At 27.7% G+C, this 20,662-nt stretch overlaps 6 protein-coding genes and 1 non-coding gene across 7 annotated transcripts, besides 16 other annotated features; 4 read left to right on the plus strand and 3 right to left on the minus strand.

The window, feature by feature from the left end:
• Nucleotides 1-16: 16 nt before the first annotated feature.
• Nucleotides 17-72: a sequence feature (AT_rich).
• A 35-nt stretch (nt 73-107) lies between these two features.
• Nucleotides 108-187: a sequence feature (AT_rich).
• A 400-nt stretch (nt 188-587) lies between these two features.
• Nucleotides 588-1,718, plus strand: CMU_016000 (actin family protein; the record flags this gene model as incomplete). Its single annotated transcript, XM_002140165.1, has 1 exon — nt 588-1,718. One exon carries the CDS (start codon nt 588-590, stop codon nt 1,716-1,718), a length of 1,131 nt encoding a protein of 376 aa, XP_002140201.1.
• Nucleotides 1,719-1,929: 211 nt separating this feature from the next.
• On the minus strand, nt 1,930-2,001 carry CMU_016010. Its single transcript has one exon. It is a non-coding gene; the product is annotated as a tRNA-Asp (tRNA).
• A 167-nt stretch (nt 2,002-2,168) lies between these two features.
• Nucleotides 2,169-2,193: a sequence feature (AT_rich).
• A 179-nt stretch (nt 2,194-2,372) lies between these two features.
• Nucleotides 2,373-2,435: a sequence feature (AT_rich).
• Nucleotides 2,436-2,477: 42 nt separating this feature from the next.
• Nucleotides 2,478-2,523: a sequence feature (AT_rich).
• Nucleotides 2,524-3,540: 1,017 nt separating this feature from the next.
• Nucleotides 3,541-3,597: a sequence feature (AT_rich).
• Nucleotides 3,598-3,618: 21 nt separating this feature from the next.
• On the plus strand, nt 3,619-9,534 carry CMU_016020 (glycosyl transferase; the record flags this gene model as incomplete). The annotated part of the gene is made up of 1 exon (XM_002140166.1): nt 3,619-9,534. The coding sequence occupies one exon, from the start codon at nt 3,619-3,621 to the stop codon at nt 9,532-9,534; it is 5,916 nt and encodes a 1,971-aa protein (XP_002140202.1).
• Nucleotides 6,262-6,283: a sequence feature (AT_rich).
• Nucleotides 9,535-10,438: 904 nt separating the features above from the next.
• On the plus strand, nt 10,439-14,211 carry CMU_016030 (TPR repeat-containing protein; the record flags this gene model as incomplete). The annotated part of the gene is made up of 2 exons (XM_002140167.1): nt 10,439-10,502; nt 10,577-14,211. The coding sequence occupies 2 exons, from the start codon at nt 10,439-10,441 to the stop codon at nt 14,209-14,211; spliced, it is 3,699 nt and encodes a 1,232-aa protein (XP_002140203.1).
• Nucleotides 10,452-10,479: a sequence feature (AT_rich).
• Nucleotides 11,588-11,644: a sequence feature (AT_rich).
• Nucleotides 12,471-12,511: a sequence feature (AT_rich).
• Nucleotides 14,048-14,070: a sequence feature (AT_rich).
• Nucleotides 14,179-14,234: a sequence feature (AT_rich).
• A 28-nt stretch (nt 14,235-14,262) lies between these two features.
• Nucleotides 14,263-14,315: a sequence feature (AT_rich).
• Nucleotides 14,316-14,365: 50 nt separating this feature from the next.
• CMU_016040 (uncharacterized protein) lies at nt 14,366-16,267 on the minus strand (the record flags this gene model as incomplete). Its single annotated transcript, XM_002140168.1, has 1 exon — nt 14,366-16,267. One exon carries the CDS (start codon nt 16,265-16,267, stop codon nt 14,366-14,368), a length of 1,902 nt encoding a protein of 633 aa, XP_002140204.1.
• Nucleotides 16,268-16,607: 340 nt separating this feature from the next.
• Nucleotides 16,608-16,635: a sequence feature (AT_rich).
• A 161-nt stretch (nt 16,636-16,796) lies between these two features.
• CMU_016050 (uncharacterized protein) lies at nt 16,797-17,963 on the plus strand (the record flags this gene model as incomplete). Its single annotated transcript, XM_002140169.1, has 1 exon — nt 16,797-17,963. One exon carries the CDS (start codon nt 16,797-16,799, stop codon nt 17,961-17,963), a length of 1,167 nt encoding a protein of 388 aa, XP_002140205.1.
• A 123-nt stretch (nt 17,964-18,086) lies between these two features.
• CMU_016060 (uncharacterized protein) lies at nt 18,087-20,450 on the minus strand (the record flags this gene model as incomplete). The annotated part of the gene is made up of 1 exon (XM_002140170.1): nt 18,087-20,450. One exon carries the CDS (start codon nt 20,448-20,450, stop codon nt 18,087-18,089), a length of 2,364 nt encoding a protein of 787 aa, XP_002140206.1.
• Nucleotides 19,184-19,219: a sequence feature (AT_rich).
• A 145-nt stretch (nt 20,451-20,595) lies between the features above and the next one.
• Nucleotides 20,596-20,639: a sequence feature (AT_rich).
• The last annotated feature ends 23 nt before the right edge of the window (nt 20,640-20,662 follow it).

Genomic DNA, 20,662 nt, shown 5'->3' on the forward strand with positions numbered 1-20,662 from the left:
AAGGTATCGAATTTACTTTTAAAATATTATTTCTGAATTTCTAAGTTTATATATATATAAATATCTTTTTTAGACTTTATTATTATCACTATAGTAAGATCATAAAGTTATTATTAAAATTTACATAAAATTATCTTATAAACTTGATTAATCAAAAATATAAATTTGTTTAAAATTGAATAATAAAGTATTTTCCTGTTATAAAAAATATCTTATCTATTGTTTTAACTATAATAGGTTATTATTGATTTTTATTCCTTATATTCTAATTCGAGTCTCCTTTTAACCGGTTACTTTGCAATACCAGAGTTAGCGCAGGCAACACAAGACATGTACGTTATACGGCGACATGTACTTGTATTGTGTATATTATATTATTGTGTACATATATTAAACAAAACAGAGTATAATTAATCTATTACTGATAGACATATAACGTGCATTAGTATCCTAATGAAATATTGCGTACATCATTACACTATTACTTGAGTAGCAACCTTTATTGTATTTGTATTAGATTTTGTTTTAGCAAGGATTATTCATACAGAGTTATTATAGTAAAGATTGTGATCACAGTATAAATAGAAATGAGTGAAGAAGAGACTCTGGCTTTAGTTGTTGACAATGGTTCAGGTATGGTCAAGGCAGGATTTGCTGGTGATGATGCTCCTCGCTGTGTTTTCCCATCAATTGTAGGGAGACCAAGGATGCCAGGTGTTATGGTAGGTATGGATCAGAAAAATTGTTATGTTGGTGATGAAGCACAATCCAAGAGAGGTATTTTAACTTTAAAATATCCAATTGAACATGGTATTGTTACAAATTGGGAAGATATGGAAAAAATATGGCACCATACATTTTACAATGAATTACGTGTAGCCCCTGAAGAACATCCAGTTTTATTAACAGAAGCTCCAATGAATCCAAAAGCAAATCGTGAGAGAATGACTCAAATTATGTTTGAAACTTTCAATGTACCCGCAATGTATGTAAATATACAAGCTGTTCTGTCCTTGTATGCATCTGGACGTACTACTGGAATTGTACTTGATAGTGGTGATGGTGTATCACATACAGTTCCTATTTATGAGGGTTATGCCCTTCCTCATGCTATCATGAGATTAGATCTAGCTGGTCGTGATTTAACTGATTATCTAATGAAGATTCTACATGATCGTGGTTATAGCTTTACTACAACTGCTGAAAGAGAAATTGTTAGAGATATTAAGGAAAAGTTATGTTACATTGCTTTAGATTATGAAGATGAATTAAAAAAGGCTCAGGAATCTTCTGAAATTGAGAAAACATATGAATTGCCAGATGGTAATGTTATTACTGTGGGTAGCGAGAGATTTAGATGTCCAGAAGCACTTTTCCAACCAAATCTATTAGGTAAGGAGGCTTCTGGTGTTGGTGAAACTACTTTCCAATCTATTATGAAGTGTGATCTTGATATCCGTAAGGATTTGTATGCAAATGTTGTCCTTTCTGGTGGTACTACAATGTATCCTGGACTTGGTGAGAGAATGACTAAAGAACTTACTTGCTTAGCTCCTTCTACTATGAAGATTAAAGTTGTTGCCCCTCCTGAGAGAAAGTATTCAGTATGGATTGGAGGATCCATATTGTCATCTTTATCTACATTCCAACAGATGTGGATCACAAAGGAGGAATATGATGAATCAGGTCCATCAATTGTACATAGAAAGTGTTTCTAAATAGAGAAATAGGTTACACTATGTCGATTTACTTTCAATAGATAAATATTGTGTAATTCATTTTTCTTTCTTAATTCTATTGATTTTCTGTGTAATCCTAGTTTAATTGCAATTATTGTTTGTATTGTAACTTCCAATTTTTAACTAGCAATGCTTATTAGTAAGGCGAGGTGATAGTTGTGCATCATAAATTTTGAATGTAAAGAAAAAACTCCAGGTCCGGGAATTGAACCCGGGTCATCCGCGTGACAGGCGGATATACTAGCCACTATACTAACCCGGAAGTGATGGTAGGACTTCTTTTGTAATATAGTTAAGGAGCATAATTAAAAATGACATTTCCTTCTCTGACACTCCATTGATTAATTATACACCTAAATTATTAAAAACTAATATCTATTTCAAATATAACATTAAGTATTTTAACCTTTTATATTCTTTTAGTCATACAATATAAAATTTATTTATTATAAATGCAATATTTTACTTGTTTTTCCTTTTTTATTATTTTTCTCTAATTGTCATTTTACTGCATTAGTACACACTTTTGGCGGCAAATAAATAGAAACTAATCATGCATTGGTAATTTTGTTATCTTTAGTAAAAACTTTCTATTTTATTTTCCTTAATATAAAACAAGTTGCAAATAACTACTTTAATTTGATTATTATATTTAATTAATTAAGTAATGTTTAATTTTTTTTATTTTTATATTAACTCAGTTTGGTATTATTAGAGAAATTATTTAAGATTACACGGTTTTAATATATATTAAATTTGTTAAAAATTTTTTTAATTTTATTTTGAAGTATTATTTCCTATTTAGCCATATCTATAGTCTTATATTTGAATATTTTTAGCAGTATCCCCATAGATCTATTCTTATAATAGAAAAAAAATTAGCTTTTAGTAAATTCGAGCGAGGGTAATTATTAATGACTATAAATACGCCTTATAGAAATTATCCAGTTACATATTATATAACAATCTATTACAGATAATTGTGTCTATTAGTTTATTATATATTTTCATCTTATACCTCGAAGTATATTGAAGTATTCCCAAAGTATCATCAAAATAGGTGCACACTTATATATCCTTGGTAATTATTTCCCCAGTGTGTCATCGACATACCATCCAGTATACATATTCCATTAGAATAAAAAAGTGAATTACTAAGTAATTAAACCCTAGGAATAAAAATAGGGGGATATTACTTAGAGATCTCCGTATATTTGTATTGTATATTTTTCATTGAAAAATTCTATTAAGCAATTCTTGGCTAATTTCGACTATTATTATATCAACAAAGAAATTTTCAAGACCCTATCCCCTAATAATTTAATAGGGGAAAAATCTACGATTTGTAATTTGGTTAGATATATTACAAGGAAATATCTGATTTATTCATATTTGGATTTAGGTTTTCTTTATTTCCAGTCTTTGTACTTGTTCGGAAACGAGACATACCATACTATATGTTTTATCGAGGCCTTAAGCAAGTTATTTTTTATCTATTTGGGCTCAGATAATTATAAATTAGCAAGATTGACAAATATTTGACTTTATTTGGAATGTATATTTAATACATCCAAATTCAATTAGGAGTTAAAATCTTTAATTATCAAGAATTGTCAAGTGGATCTTTAACATTACAAGAGGGAATCACAAGACTAGAAGAATTTTAATAGTTTACAATTTTTACCTAAATTGAAGCCTAGAATATCTAGTAAATTGGTTAATTGTCATTTTTAACAACATTTTTACGACTTTTTTACAAATATAAAAGTTTAATTTTTTCGCATTTTCTATTTTAAGATCCATTATTTTTGTATTTAAATTTGAAAATCTAAATTCTATAAATTATAATAAAAATAAAGATAGTGAAGAGTATATAAATATGATGGACAATAATGAAATATTTAATAATCAAGAATATAGAGGATCAGTAGAAGATATAAAAACTCATAAGACTGAAATTGATACAAAGTTAGATATATTTTCCAGTGATATACCTTGCTTAGACTGGTTAGATTGCAATCATAATTGTAATAAGTCAAATTGTCTAATAGATTCATCATATCCTATAATATTTACTAGGATAATTTGTAGAAATTCTAAACAAAAAAGGGAAATTTTGGGGCATATCTCAGATTTTTCTCAATTGGTAGTTGGTACAAGTTGGTTTGTACTAGAAGATTTTAGTGACTACAATAAGATAACAGTAATTGAATTCTTTGGATATTGTAATGGTTCATTTGTAAAAACTATATATAATAACAAAGATATGAAGTCTATAATATCAAATAAACTAGATATTTCAAAATGTGGAGATTTTGATATATTAAATATAAAAAGGATGGAAGGAAAATTTACTTCTCATTTAGATGTGATAATAAAGTCTCTTTTAGAAGATGAGCAATCATATAATTATAGTAATAATAATGGTATAATTCTGAATGGACATATAAAATCTCAAGAAAATGAGGTTTTTAACAAATATAAAGATAAGATGGATACATCCTTTGAAAAACTTGATAGTAAGCTATCTTTACAAACTTATAGTCCATCATCAATTGTATTTATAGTAAATATATCCTGTGAAGACATTAGTAAATATATAGAAAGAATTGAGGATGTATTTGTAAAGAGCTGGATAATGAATGAAGATATAAGACAAGAAATAATTGACTGTGATGGTCTTCCATTTTTAGCTATGTTAATTCCTAGATTAGATTTGGTTGATGGAGGAGAAATGTTGAGTAAGAATCAATTAATAATGTTGCATATGTTTACTTCCGTTTCAGAATATGCGTTAGTAACAAGTACAACAATATGGAATGATTACTTGGTCCTTTTATCAAATATTGGTAGTAGTTGTGAATATACAACAAATAAACTCATTTATTCAACTGAAAATTCTATTTTTGATGGAAGTATTCCTTTAATGAGTGATTCAGAAAGTTCTGGAAATGGGGAAATATGCAATAAGAGAAATGAGAGTAGTTCTGAAAATATTATAAATAGGACATCTATGGTTTCTTCGTTAAGTACATCTTCTAAGGGAAATGATAATTCGAACTATTTATCATCTACTGATGCTGAATCATGTTTAACTTCTGCTAATTGTAGTACTGAAGAGATTTTAGATAGAACGACAAGTATAGGATTTGATTCACATTTTATGAATATCAATTTACTGTTAGTAAGGAGACTAAGTGATATTTGTTTTTGGGAAACAGGTCTGATTAATGAAGATGATGTTATTGCTGCATCTAACCTTAGGAAGGGGATATTTATAAATAATAGTATAGATAGAAATATGATAGATAGTATGGAATTAAATATCAAAGATGATCATAATGCAGATATTTATTCAGTACATTTCCCGAAGCACTCACTACTTAATAATGGTATTCCTGTTGTAAAGTGCAAAAAATTTAAGTATTCAATGGATCATTTAAAGAAAATTCTTGCAGAATCAGTTACTGATGATATATATTCTTTTAGTGGAGATTTATCTGGTATAGATAATAGGTCTGATGATTCAGAAAAGAATAATCTGAGTCTTAATTGTAGAATAAATAAAGGCAACCGTTTAAGTAACTTACATATTGCTGCATATAGTCAGTTTTGTCAAATACATAAACTAATGGGTGTTATAAAACTTTTTAAACATAATTCTAATAATCAAGATATTTGGTTATTTAGAGAATTTATTTCTGATTTAATACCCCATGTGTCCTTTGATAATTTATGTAAACAAGGTGAACAACATATACAAGACGATAAATTAGATACACATAGCTTAGAAGAATGTAATTTTCAAAGAAAACAAATTGCTGTTTACTTAGTTGGTGATTTCAATAATTGGAATAAGACTTCACATCCAATGGTATTAGAGACAGAGGATACATACTCACAAAGAAATCAAATATACAGTAATTATCCAGTAATTCCAGACTTTATGAAAGGATATGTATACTCTATAGTGATTAGTTCTGAGGAATTTAGTGAAAATAAAGAAGGTTCATTTAGAATTCGTATAATATTAAAAGATAATTGTACTGGAGAAGAGCTAGAAACATATAGATTATTAAGCTATTCAAAGAGATTATCAAAACATGGTGACCTTATAAATTTTGTAATTCCTAATAATCCATTGGAAATATTATTTAAAAATAGAGATGATAAAGATAAGTCAGATAATTATAGAACTAAAGATATAAATATTAGATGTACAAATATGGAGTCTGAAGATTATATCGAAATGCCAAACCCAATACCAAAGTGCGTACTTAAAAATAATGTAATAGAAAGTCCTTACACTAGCATAGCAATTCTAAATTCATTAATTGAAAATATTAGAAAATCTCCTCTTTTTGTATATGAAGTACATATTGGATTAAGTACAGGTAATAGTAATAATATTGGCTCATATCGTAGCTTTGCTGAAAATATTCTCCCAAGAGTTTCTAGAATTGGATATAATTGTATCTTATTTATCGGTCTACTAGAACACTATCCTTACAATTTAAGAGGCTATTTTAATTATAATTATTTTAGTCCAAGCAACATATATGGTAATTTGCAAGATTTCCTGTATCTTGTAAGCGAATGTCATAGAAGAGGAGTGATTGTTTTGACTGACTTAAATCTTACATATGGTGACATAACAAGTTATAATGCACTTGTGTGCTCTCGAAATGAATCACAAACTCATAATTATGATTTTAAGAAAAATCACTATAAACAAAATAATGAAATGAAGGAGCAACCGCAAAATATACAAAATGAAGATTTAGATTCAAACTATATATCAAAATTATTTTTAAATGAAAGTCAAACAAATATAAGCCCATTTATAGCCACAAATATTGGCACTATTTCTCCATATTACTTACAAAATGATCCAAATATAGTTTCTCCATATAATATATACCATAAACAGGTAGCTCCCTTAAACTTAGGTTATATTCCTATGTTAGCAATTATTTTGTCATCAATACATTATCTCATGACTGAATTACATATAGATGGTTTCAGATTTTATATACTCCCTACTGAAGAAGAAACAGCCGAATATCCTAATGGATCAGTTATAAGATTAGTAAATGACCTTGTTCATTCTATCAAACCTTATGGTATAACTATATCCCATGAAATATCATTACCAAATACAAAACCATCTTTTGAGCTTACAATACCTATTGAGAGTGGTGGATTGGGTTTTGACTATGTATGGGACTCATCTATATCTTGTGCACTAAAACATATTGCACTCATAAATTGGCAAAATCTGAACTTGAAGAGAGATATCTTGAGTATATTTGAGGAAGATACAATAAGAATTGAATTATCTCGTCCTAGAAGAGCTATTTCTACTAGGTTATCTGCAAAGTTATTAAAAGATTCTGATTTATGTAATATAAGACGTATTTATAGTCTAGAATCTTTAGAAACAAATATTGCAAGTCAAAATCCACTACGTATTGCCATGTTTAGTTGGGAAAGTTTGCATACCCATGCAGTTGGTGGTGTAGCTCCACATGTTTCTGAACTTTCTGCTGGTCTAGTTCATTTTGGTCATGAAGTTCACTTATTTACAAGAGCCACAACATCAGTATATGTAGTAAGGATTTGTGATGGAGTTATTTACCATGAATGTCCATTTCAACTTCATTCAGATTTTGTAACTGAGATAACTAATATGTGCAATTCATTTGTATATTATATGCAACTATGGGAATCTGGTCTAACTAATGTTCCTGTAGGTGTACCTAAAAATGGATTTAAATTTAATATATGCCACTGCCATGATTGGTTAGCAGCTCCAGTTTTGACTAGTTTAAGAAGGATAGGGAATAATGGTAGAACTACATTTTTAACAATCCATTCTACAGAATATGGACGTTGTGGTAATCAATCATATGGAGGTCAAAGTCGCTGTATAGCTGATATTGAGCGTGAGGCTTGTCATACTGCAAATCGTTTAATCTGTGTTAGTGGTGTTTTAGCAGATGAAGTTTGTCGATTATATGGAGTTAACAGAAACAAAATCCAAGTGATATATAATGGTATTTTCTGCGAGACATTTGATAGAGTACATGTGAATGATCCAGGTGAAGTTAAAAGAAGATATCACATTGGTCCAATGGATCCTACATTTTTGTGTGTTGCAAGAATGGTTGTTCAGAAAGGTGTAGATCTGTTAATTGAAGCAGTACCTGGTGTACTTAAGTATCGTAGTGATGCAAAATTTATTATAGCGGGGGATGGACATCAAAAAGATGAGATTGAACGTCGTTCACATCAACTAGGTATTCATAACTCTGTAAGATTCGTAGGTAAACAGTGTGGAGATGAGTTGATCCGTTTATACAAGGCCTGTGATGCTATCGTAGTACCTTCACGAAATGAACCATTTGGAATTGTTGTTTTAGAGGGTTGGAGTGCTGGGAAACCTGTAGTAGCTACTACTAGCGGAGGCCCAAGAGATTTCCTCTCTCCAAATGTGGATGGTTATCTTGTAGATCCAAATAAAGATAGTATAGCTTGGGGATGTTGTGAGATTCTCAAGAACTTTGAACATTCACGTTGGATGGGTTCAAGAGGTAGAGTTAAAGCTGCCTTTTCTTTCTCATGGAATACAATTGCTAGACTAACTAGTAATCTATATTTTGAACAGTGCAATATTTTGGATGTATGCCCAAGTCTTAATTTGGATATCAGAGAACCATTCATTCTCCAATGCTTAGGTCAAGATGCCTTGCATCATCATATGACAGTATTTGATAACTTTGAAAAATCTTGTAATGGTCTCAGATCTCTGAAATTATCCAATTTAACAATGATGGCATTTAATAGATTTGGACTTCTTCACTCTATGGGTTCTGAATTTGGAAATCCAGATACATTCGACTTTCCTAGACCTAACAATAACTTTAACCGAAGTCGTTCATTCTGTAATTGGGATTTAGCAGATAATAAGGGCTTAAAGTTTAAACATATAGAATTCTTTAATGCTTCTCTTATACGATTTGAAAAACTTATGAATTGGACTTTTATATCAAAAAGTAGTAATCTTTCAAAATTAAGTCATCAAAGTCTTGCTAATTATAATCTAAGGGAAATAGAAACAAATTCTTGTATTAAACAAGGTTACAATTTAAATACTCCTTATTTATACTCTAATACATCCCAAGCATCATCTAATGGATTACCATCTACAGATTGTGAAACTCTCTCACTTGATGAAATCAAACACTGCGAATTGGATCATATGATGAAAAAAGTCCAACAAGAAATTAATAAATGTATCTATCGAACTTGTACATCTGCTTGCTGTGATATTACAGCTAATAAACCTTGTATAACTTTATGCCATGAAGAAGATAAAGTTTTAATTGTTGAACGTGCCAACTGTACCTTTGTATTTAACTATAGTGGTAATTATTATTCAAATTATGGGTTTGGAATTACAAATAGGAAAATTCAGACAATCATTTTAGATACTGAAGATGAAAGATTTGGAGGAACTAAGATAAATACTAAATCTTTCAATAAAGTTAATTATACTGAAGGATTTAATTTATATTTAAAAGGAAATGGTAATGAATACCATTTTAATAATCAACGAACCATAGATCCTCAACATTTTCGTCAAACAATTTTTCTTGATTTACCTGCATTTTCAGGTGTTATTCTTGCTCCATTTGATATTGTTCAGCGTATTCCTTTTGAAAATATTGGAAATAAATTATTGCTGGGAAATATAGATGAATTTATTGAACAGCTCAAACTATTTCAAAACTAAAACAGATTGATTATATTCAATTCATGCAATTTATTATGAATACTTCAAATTTTATCTATTTGGTATCAATATATATCATTATTAACGAACTTTTTAAGTGATCTTTAACATTATAAATATTTTCCTCAAATCTATTTGCACTATTATCCAATATTATAATCTTATCACTTTGGTTTATTCATTTAATCCGGTAAATATACAAAATCAGTACTATATATTTGCGACTATTGAGTGAATCTACAATATATACATATGTTTATTGTAATATTTTCTTAATAATTACATTTTTTTATAGATCATGGAACAATACTGCTAAATCCACTCCATATATCTTGTTACCTTACACTTTTCTAAAAGTATAAATGTTGTGAGTCTTACCGTCATAAGTGCAAATCTGTGTTTAACCAGTTGATATAACAACTTTCAGTCTTTCAATCACTATCATTAAGCTTATTGTAGTAGAAATTTGAAATCTAAGAAAATAATCAGAAATAGAACTAAGATACTAATGGTAGCTAATTAACTACTATAAGATATTTTAGTTTACTTATTTTGCTATACCTAGGACTTATTTAAATCTATCTTCGGTAAGAACTCAACTCTTTCTTCATATAAATTTTAAATCTAAGAATTATGGGCGGTTGCCATCTGCCGCTCAATGCGTTTATTTATTAAAGGGTGTATTTTATTTTTCTTATACAAACGCGTAAATTTCATGTATGTACTGAAAACTATAATAATATGAATATAGTTAAACTAAAGGAACAAGGTAGGTTAGTTTCTCTCTATAGAAAGTAGATAGAATTGGTTATAACTCTACAGGCTGAACCTCGCAAACATTTCCTAGAAACCTATTATAATACTATTATGAGATATTGCGAAGTAACTTTTGTTATACATTATAATGCGAAGTTGCGTTTTAATTATTTCAATATTATTAAAAAAGGTCCAGCCAATATTTCCTATTAGTATATTGGTGATGGAAATAGGCAATACAGATAAAGAATATATGAATAATCTAACTTTTACTCTTTTTATTTAGGGAATTTAAAATATTGCAGTGGGGGATATCTTGAAAGTATTAAAATATATAATACAATATTGGATTCTATAGAGATTGAAAGTAATCTTAAATTGAAATTACAGGTGTTATCTAATAGAGCTGCTAGCTTCATTAAACTGGCTAGATATGAAGATAGTATTAAAGATTGCAACGCTGTTTTAGAACGGGACCATTCAAATATAAAGGTTTTATATCGAAGAGCTACATGTTTTAAAGAATTAGGGAAGGATTTAACTGTGGCAATTAATGATTTAAAAAAAATCTTGAGCATAGATCCAAAAAATATATTAGCAAGAGGAATGCTAAAAGATCTAATTGAAGATCAAAGTAAACAAAATGAGAAAAATATTATGAATGAATCTCCAAATATAATTTTACTTAATTTAAAAACATTATTGTGTAACATAGATCTTAATAAAGATGAAGAAATATTGAAAAATAAAAATATAATTGAGACAGATATATCTGATATGCTCTTAAAAATCCAAATGTATATTATAGGTAATGGAACTGAAATTATTATGAATAATGATAATCGAAATAATTTAATGTTCATTTTGGAGAGATTAATTTATATTCATAATGGAAAAGACTTTTTTCAAAAAGGTGAAAATATTGATCATTTGAGTATTGGAGGAAATGAATCTAATTTAGTTAAAGAAATACCAAAATATGTAATTTTATCTTGGAATGTTTTATCTCTTTTGATTCAAGAACTAATTCCTAATCTAAATGAATTATGTGATACAAATAAATCTAATACAATTGGGTCGTATAATAAACTTAAAACTCTAGATATAAATGAATTGAGGGAAATTATGAATAATAAAAATATTATCAATATTGGCAAACTATCAATTTTTATGGATTATATTGAGAGGCTAAAGGATAATATGTATGAGGTCCAAATTTCACTATTATATGAGCATATATTTAATGTAATAAGATTTGTAGGGGATTTGAATAATAATGAATTATTACACTTTATACTAAAAATTTTAAAAAAAACTAAAACTAATTTTAAAATAATAAATTTATCATTAAATTGCTTAACATCATGGTTTCAAAAAAGAGCATCTATGGGTTTAAAAATTGAAGCTTTGGAATTGACATCTAATATTGAATATCTTATTAAAATAATGATGAAGTCAATATATGGAACTTATAAGCATTCTTTATTAGTTGGATATTTCAATTCTGAATACGAAGATATAATATTAAAATGTGGCTATATATTAAGTATGATTATAGCTTTACTTTCCGATAAAAATCGTAATAAAGAAATAGATATACTGAAGTTGACAAGACAATATATTATACATGATTACTTATTACCTAGTATAGTGGATCCAAACATTTTGAATAATACTAATAATAATCAAGGTACAGAAGAAATTGTTACATCCTCAAATTGGCTAATTAAAAACCCAATAGGATTCACTACAGGCCTTGTAGGTCTTAAAGTTTCTCACAACTCAAATAGAGATATATTACAAAATCACATTTTAGTATATCCACAAATTATGCACTGTTTATTACTAATTACTATGGTTAACTGTAAAGAATTTGAATCTATCATCCGAAGATCAACATTAAATATTAAGGATATATATGATGATTTTCCAAGTATATTTAAGGAGGATATTTATAAGACCTTGCTACAATATAACTGTATTGAAGTTTTATCTTATACTATGGAATACAAACAAACTCGAATATCACTAACAAAAGAAGACGACACTATAATAATGTTGTATACAATTTGTAAACAAACTCTCGGAGATGTTGTAAAATCTGAGCATTCATCAGTCTTAAAGTCATTGGATTCTACCTGTAGATTATTATGTGGTTTAGTAAAAGCTACAATGGAAAGTAATAAAGTTTTAAATATTTTATTAAATGAAATATTTATATCAGAACTTATTATCACAATATGGATTACATTGAAACAAGAATTTCACAAGATAATTTCAAAAGAAGACCAAAAGATTTTCTTTTCTTGTTTACAGAATTTAATTGAAGCTTTGAATATTTTGGCTATACATAAAGATTTCAAAGTAACATTATTAGATATCAAGATTGATGAATCAAATAAATCCGCAAAAAATGAAACATTTAAACAAGATTCATTAGAAGATACAAAGTCGAATAAAATTCTTTTTATATATGAAATACTGAATATTCCTCAAACATTTGAATTTAAACAATTCATAAATAAAGGTCAATCAAATCTTCCTCAGGTCCTTATTTATCTTTATGTAAGTTTCATTGAAAATATATTAACAAGCAATGAAACAGATCCAAGTGCGAATACATCCCAAAATACTAAAGATAACAAAGATAGTGAATTGAATAAAGAGGAATTTTCTAATAATAGGACCAATTTTTTAAAATCTCTAAGATTTTATGGACAAAAAGATCAAAATTTAGATTTTGATGAAACCCAGTTAAGTCAATTGGAATTTTTATATAGAAAACTTCCCGAACAAATGAAACCTGATCGTAATGGATTCTATGATCGTGGAGATGAATCTTTAGTTAACTCATTCAGACAATTATTAGTCTTTAGTACATCTACTGTAAGTACTTTATCCAATATTTTAAAGATGTTATCATCTCAAACTACATATACAATTATTATGAAGATTGGTAATAGTATTTGTGATCTTATATCTCCACCTGAAAGTTTAAATAAGAATGTAGACTCACAATCTTTAAATGACTGTATTGCAAATAGAGGAAGAATTATTCAACAAGGAGGTCTACAATGCTTATTAGATTGCATTAGTTTTATAGAACATCACAAGAATAAACCATCAAATTCTATTTCTGGTACTATCCTACTTAGTTCTAAATATATTTTGGATAGGCTTAGAGAGTACAGACAAGGAATAAGTAGATTATTAATTGCAACACCTCCTAAACTAATTACATATAAGACATTAATGACATGTTCTATACAAATTCAAGCTCTACTTGAAGATGATCATGAATTATTACAATATGAAGCTGCATTAAGCCTCACGAATATCTTAAGTATAAACTATAATCAAAATAAAGATACTGAATGTCAAATAGCTTTACGAATATATGACAATAGTAAATGTTGGAATTTATTTAAAGATTTATGCTTTAGTAATAATCAATTATTAGTTTCAGCTGGATTAGAAGGATTATGTAATTTTTGTAACAAAGATGAGGTTGTATACAGACATTTTATTCAATCTAAGCATAAGGGATTAGAAGATTTAAAATTATTCATTGCATTTATATTTGAAGATAACTATCGAATTCAAATTGCCTGTTTAGGAGCTTTAGCTATGCTTTCAGCATATATAGATGTATGTACAACAATGGTACTAAATTGGGATATATTTGGAACTAAAATGATATCTTTCGTACAAAGTCTAGTAGATAAAGAGGCTAATCCTGAACTAAATGAAAGAATTCTTTTTTATTTTAATAATATATTACTTCTGTTAAATCACATCGATGATAAAGATGAAAATAAAACTAATAATGCGAATATAAAACAACTTAGAAATAAACTTGGAGATCATGAACTGGATCTAATAAAGGTGAATTTATTAAATAGTATTTCAATTATACAATAAAATATAAGAAATTTAAATAAAATGACGAAAATTAAGCCATTCAAGATTAAGTAAATAATTATTACATAAATATAAAAATATACTTGATAATATTGTTTATATATCTACTCATTTCACATCCTATATATCTTAAATTTAGCTAACTATCCTCAAATCATCTTGTATTTTTTTTATTTTCCACTTCTATATTGTAATCTTTCTCTATTATACTTTTTCTTTTAATATTATTAGATCTAATTTCATCTATTTTAAACATAATCATTAATACAGCTGGAAGAATTGATAAGAATCCTACAATTTGTAAGGTTGCAGTATATTTAGATGGCATATTAGCTAAAATAAATGAAAGTATAAGGTTACCAGGTATTACCATTGAATAACAAAATGAATTTATAAAAGCAAAGTCTGTTTCTGAATATATTGCTCTTATATAAGCAGGTGCTATAGAGTATAACCCAGCATAAGAAACACCAACTCCAAATACCACAACTATCCAAACTGGTTGGAGGTACTTTATAAGAACTAGAGAAAATGTCATTGTAAGTATTAAAATAATTGTTTGAGTACTACGCTTTAACATATCATGCTTTTCCAATATATCACTAATAAATCCCACCAAAATTCTAACTATTAATTCCACAACTGTAAGAATTTGAGTAATCCTTACTGCTGTATTATGACTTAAACCTGGAACATAATAAAAAGTAAATGTTTGTAAAAAAGCTCCAAAAAATTGTCCAGTACTTATAGTAAATAAATACATCCCAATTAATGAAACAGTTTCAAGCTTTAGTAATAGATGTAGTTTTTGTTTTAGTCCATGTAATGTATCTCCACAATCAGTAATATACAGATTTGATATATTTGAATTACTAGATAAATTATCTGAAATATTCAATTCATTAAATGATTCTATAACTCTTAGCTTTTCATCTATTATATCAGATTTATTACTATTCATTACTAATAAATTGTTTCCTTTTTTTTCATCATATTTATTATTATCTGTTGGATATAAAGTAGAACTACAAGTATCACAAAGATCATCATTATGAGTAAAGTCATAATAAATTTCAGAATTTATATTTTTAAGTAAACTTGGTATCATATTCCCGTTTTTCAAATTAGAATTATTGATCATATTATCTAGTTTGTTATTCAAGTCTTCTTCATTATTAAATTCCAAAGATTTAGTTCTATTTATATCATTTATATATGAAACATTTATTTCTGAAAAAGAGTTGTCAATAGATATTTCTGATTCAGAAATTGTATTGGTAAAATTATCTCCTTTAATATCAGATACTGTATCCTGTTCTATTTGTTCTTTTTTTTCCATTTTTATATTAGAAATATTATCAATTGTTACTCTATATTCATTATCAGATGTCATCTTATTTTGACATCTTATATTTTTTTCTGTTAATACAATGAAATAAATCCCAATAGATCCAAATATTAGGGTTATTGAAGAATAGCAGATATAGAATGGCCATATATAACCATCTAATAAAAAGAAGTCGTGATATATTTCTGCCATTATAAAACCTCCTAAACTATAAAGTGTAAGTTGAACAGATGTTACTAAGCCACTATGACATGTCGGCCAACAAACTAAATTTGTCCATAAAGCACCTAGATTTAAAGATATACCTCCCTGTAATATTAATGCAATACTTAAGCCATATAACAATATAGCCCAATATGTTTTAGATAAATCACTATTTAAATTTTCCATATAACTTAAGCATCCAATATGAGAAACTACTAGAGAAAAGTATCCTAACAAAGTCACTAGCAAACCATATAGTAAAACACCTTTAGGTGAACCATATTTTGAAAATAAAAGCCCTGAAGGTAATAAACAATAACCTAATGCTCCAATACCATATATATATGCTAATGCTGAATCATCATTAAACATGGAAATTTTTAAATCATGGATTATAATTCCATATACTTTGCAAGTATTTGATATTAGGGCAATCAAAGATCCAAATACTAAACAAAGTACTTGGTTATACAAACTTGATTTACGTAATCGGCAAAATTTCATTTAGAATACAAATTTTACTGATCTTACAAGTTACAGATATCTATATTGACCGCATAAATGCATCTCTGTGCAAATTAGTAATAAAAATTTTGAAGTCCCCCCACCTCTCTCAAATAACTTCTCATCACTCTAAAAAAGCTCAATTTGCTTTGTTACTATTTATAATATATTATTAGGTTCTACCTAATTTCAAGATTCACAAACTAGTTCCCTAAAGTTTATATGACAAATCATAAATATCTAAAAATTATTTTACTTAGCTTCATTGTGAAAAAGAAAGTGGAGTTATATATATATAATTTCCCTCTATATACCAATAATCTTTAGCTAATCATTGTAGTTAATTTAAAAATAATTAGTATAAATATCTACAAATATTGCAAATATCTTGCAAAAGAAAAGGCGCCGATGCGGCTAAACTTTCCTTTTTTTTTAAGAGGAAGCATGGGAGTTTATGATGCATGGCGGGCTATAAGGTGATCCATAAATGACTAGCGTCATTAATATTAGAAGCTGAGTATGATAAGAAATGGCTACAGGAGTATATTCTAAATCCAAAATAATAGAGGAATCTTTACAATCTGAAGATCTAGTTGGTCTGATAGCTTCATTTATACCTTGTAATGAGATACATTGTAATTTGTCAAAAGTAAACAAGTCATGGACGCGTGCAATAAATAATTCATATGAATGCTGGGCAGATATACATTTCTCTGATAAGGATATAGAAGATAATTTACTAAAGCCTGTAACATCTAGAGCTAGATGGATAAAAAATATAAGAATTTCAAATCCAACAAATAATGTAACTGGATTCCTTACTAGACTTGTTACTAATAACCAAAATGTAGGAAATTGTAATAACTCAATAATATGGAGTAGGCTAAATTCGATTGAAATTTACAATCAAAGTATAATAGTTCCAAGTGAATTATCAAAATTACCAGTAAAATCTCTTTTCCATTTAGGAATTACAGATGGTATATATGAGATTCTTCAGAACACATCCAAAATGTACAATAATTCGAATAAATATACCAATCATCCACTTCAAAATGTGACAAGGTTAATTATTGATTATCCAATCAGTACAAAGGAACTGAAACTGTTGAAGGGATGTTTTCCTGCAATAAGAGATTTAGTAATTACACGGCTATTTCATTCAAAATCTGATGCAGTTTCTAACTATCAATTAAGTGAAAATCATAGTATTGAAGGGCACTATCCATTTGATGATATTGGTCAATGTTGGGAGGCTATTTATGACTTTTTACAAACAATAAACCCAAATCAATTGAGAATATTACAAATTAGTATTATTCCATCACCCCATCCATTATCTGGAAAGTGGGTTGTTGATCATAGGATTAAAGAACTTTGCAATCAGGCAACTTATAACTCACTGAGTGAGGACAAGGTTGAATTAAGCTCAAATAATATTAAAAGAATGAGGATTCAGGAATATAACTATTATGATAATCCAATTAATGAAATTGATGAAAAGGGAGATAAATTAATAAAATTCTTGATTGATAATCATTCTGAATCACTTATTGCTTTGACATGTCCTGATTTAGAAGTTTCTCACTTCTTGTATAAACGACTTATACAAGACTGTCAAAAACTACAACAATGGGATTTACCAGGTTGGAGGGCCATAGCAGCACTAACTCCTTTGAGGGAATTTAATAATTGATTATAAAATTACTAATTAAGAAGTTCCTCGCTGTTTGTAAAGTAATACTTGAATTAATAATTAAATAGAATATATATGAGTATTAATCAAGATGAGTATAGTGATGAAGTAATATATTAAACTTCATCTTTTAATTGTATTTATTCCACAATAAATTGAACAGAACAAAGAAAGAGTTAATATAGAGCAAATTATTGAAAAAATAATAATTGAACCTTTTGGATGATCAATTCTATCTTCTTCCTGTTCATTGGATCTCACAAGACGTCTTTTAATTGATTTACATCTATAAATATATATATGTAGACCATAAAACATCATGAATGCAATAACTGGAGTAAGGAAGTATCCCAAATATTTCGTAAATTTACTCATGACTATTATATTATCTGTTTTTGTTAGTAAGATTATTGTAAATGTTAGTACATATAAACTTTTTTGTATCCAATATAAAAAGACTCTTTCTGCTGCAAATAAGCTCTTAGGATCTAATTTTTTTATCCTCCTTGATTTCTCAAAAATCATATTATCAACATTATTAGGTGAATTAAGTACACTAATATATTCAATATCGTCAACTGTATTGTTCCATTGTATTTGAGATCCTAGTGCATCAAAAATTCGAATACTTGAGTAAGAATTTGTAAGATTTTCAATATTAAGTATATTACCCTGATTATTTCTTTTTCTATATTCATCACTATTCATAAATAAAAAGTTTTCACATTGCATTTGTTTCTTATCAATATATTTTTTAGAATCTGGATTACCATTACTATTAAAATTAGAACCAAATTTCTCTTCTTCAAAATCTTCAGCCCAATGTGGTAAAATTGGTACTTTATCTTTATGTAAGATAGCCATACCATGCTGAAATTTACTAAATTTATATACTAATGTTGCACTGCACCTTTTTAACATCTCTGAGACCCAAATAGGTTGTTCTGTTTGTAACTTCACTTCTAATATTGCATAAGGAAAACGTGTAACTTCATTTTTTGATAGTACTTCTTCTGCTAAACGACACCATGGTTCATTTTGATGCCCATTAGGTATATATTCATTTACCATACATAGATTTGTATCTATAGAAAATCTGATCTGATTATTATCTTGGTGTTGAAATGCAGCACGTAAATATGACGTACGTACAAAGGGTTGTAAGTTATTTTCAACAATATATTCTTGCATTTCTTTAGCAAGTTTTGCTGTTTTTTCTGTTATATATTTTTTATCAAAAATTTTTTGATTTATAAGTGAATCAATTGATAATTTACCTTTCAAATATGGAAAAACATAACTCTGAGGTAAAGAAAAACGTTCCTTTGTGCTTTTCTCACCTGTCCAACTTTCATGGTGAGTCTTTCTTTCAATAAATATCTCCATATCTTTTGCACCTGAGTTAAATCCATAACAACGTAACCTAAGTAATTGTGCCTTCTCATATCTTATAATTCTATTCCAATAACATTGTGTTGATTTATTATCTAAATAAACTGATGTAATAACCTGACTTTCTTCAATTTTTTTTGGATCCACAATTTCACAACTTTTCACACATTTATAAGGATCCAATAAAGTTTCCAATTCTTCATTCGATCTTCCAAAAATTAAATATGGAATATAACGTACTATACACGCTTTTGCTGCAACTACATTATTTGGATGTACCCAATATTTTGTTGTACACCGCAGAAAAGTTTCTGGTGGTTTCCATAATTTTGATGATTTATCATCTTGTGAATTACTTGATAGTTGGATTGGTCTATTCCTCATATTTTGTCTATCAAACATTATTTTCTCCTTATCAATATTTAATATCATAAATTCTAATTCCCTATATCTCCCCCATGCTACACTTAATAAAACTAATAATATATCGATATTAATATCAACAAATGGTTCCTTTGTTAAATGAGCTTGAAACCAAACATTAGTTGTAGAATCTAACATAACATCAAAAAATTGCCCCAATCTAAGTAAAATCTTAAAGTTTGTACGTATATAAAAATCCAAATGGATTATTTCATTACCTTGATGTTCAAGTGATTTTTCCATTTCTTTTAAAAAAAGTTCCAAACTATCTAAATTTTGTTTAATAATCTTAATATCATCCAATTTATTCATTATTGTTTCTAATTTTTCTATACCCTCAATTCTCATTTTCTTTCCAATTTTTAGTAATTCTCTATATATTTCTTCATGTTTCATAGTTGAAAATTGATTAACTTTAGCTACTTCTTCATTTAGTATTTCTCTGAATAAATAGTCACATGCACTATACTCACTTGAAACATCAGGAAATATACGGGGTAATTTTATTCTTATACTCTTACCAGATTCTCTAATATACTGAGTCACTTGAGCTTTATAAGGACCACACTGAGTTGCTAATTGTAATATTATATTGCAAACCTTGTTATTATCTACATAATATGATTTATAGCATGATGGAGCACGATACATATATTTTTCCAGTGATATCATAATCTACCAATATATAAGTTCAATATATATAAATGCAAAGTAAATTATCTTGCTTTAAATATCATGCAATTATTCATTTAAAGGCTTCTTATGAAAGCACTTCGAGTCTCTAGGGTAACCGCCATGTAAAAGTTTTGATGTATTCATATATTATTATAATATTAATAGTCAAAATATTAATATAATATTCACAAATTTACTCTTAAATAGAA

This window comes from Cryptosporidium muris, genomic scaffold, assembly GCF_000006515.1.
Source record: "Cryptosporidium muris RN66 scf_1106632373407 genomic scaffold, whole genome shotgun sequence".
Lineage (NCBI taxonomy): Eukaryota > Apicomplexa > Conoidasida > Eucoccidiorida > Cryptosporidiidae > Cryptosporidium > Cryptosporidium muris.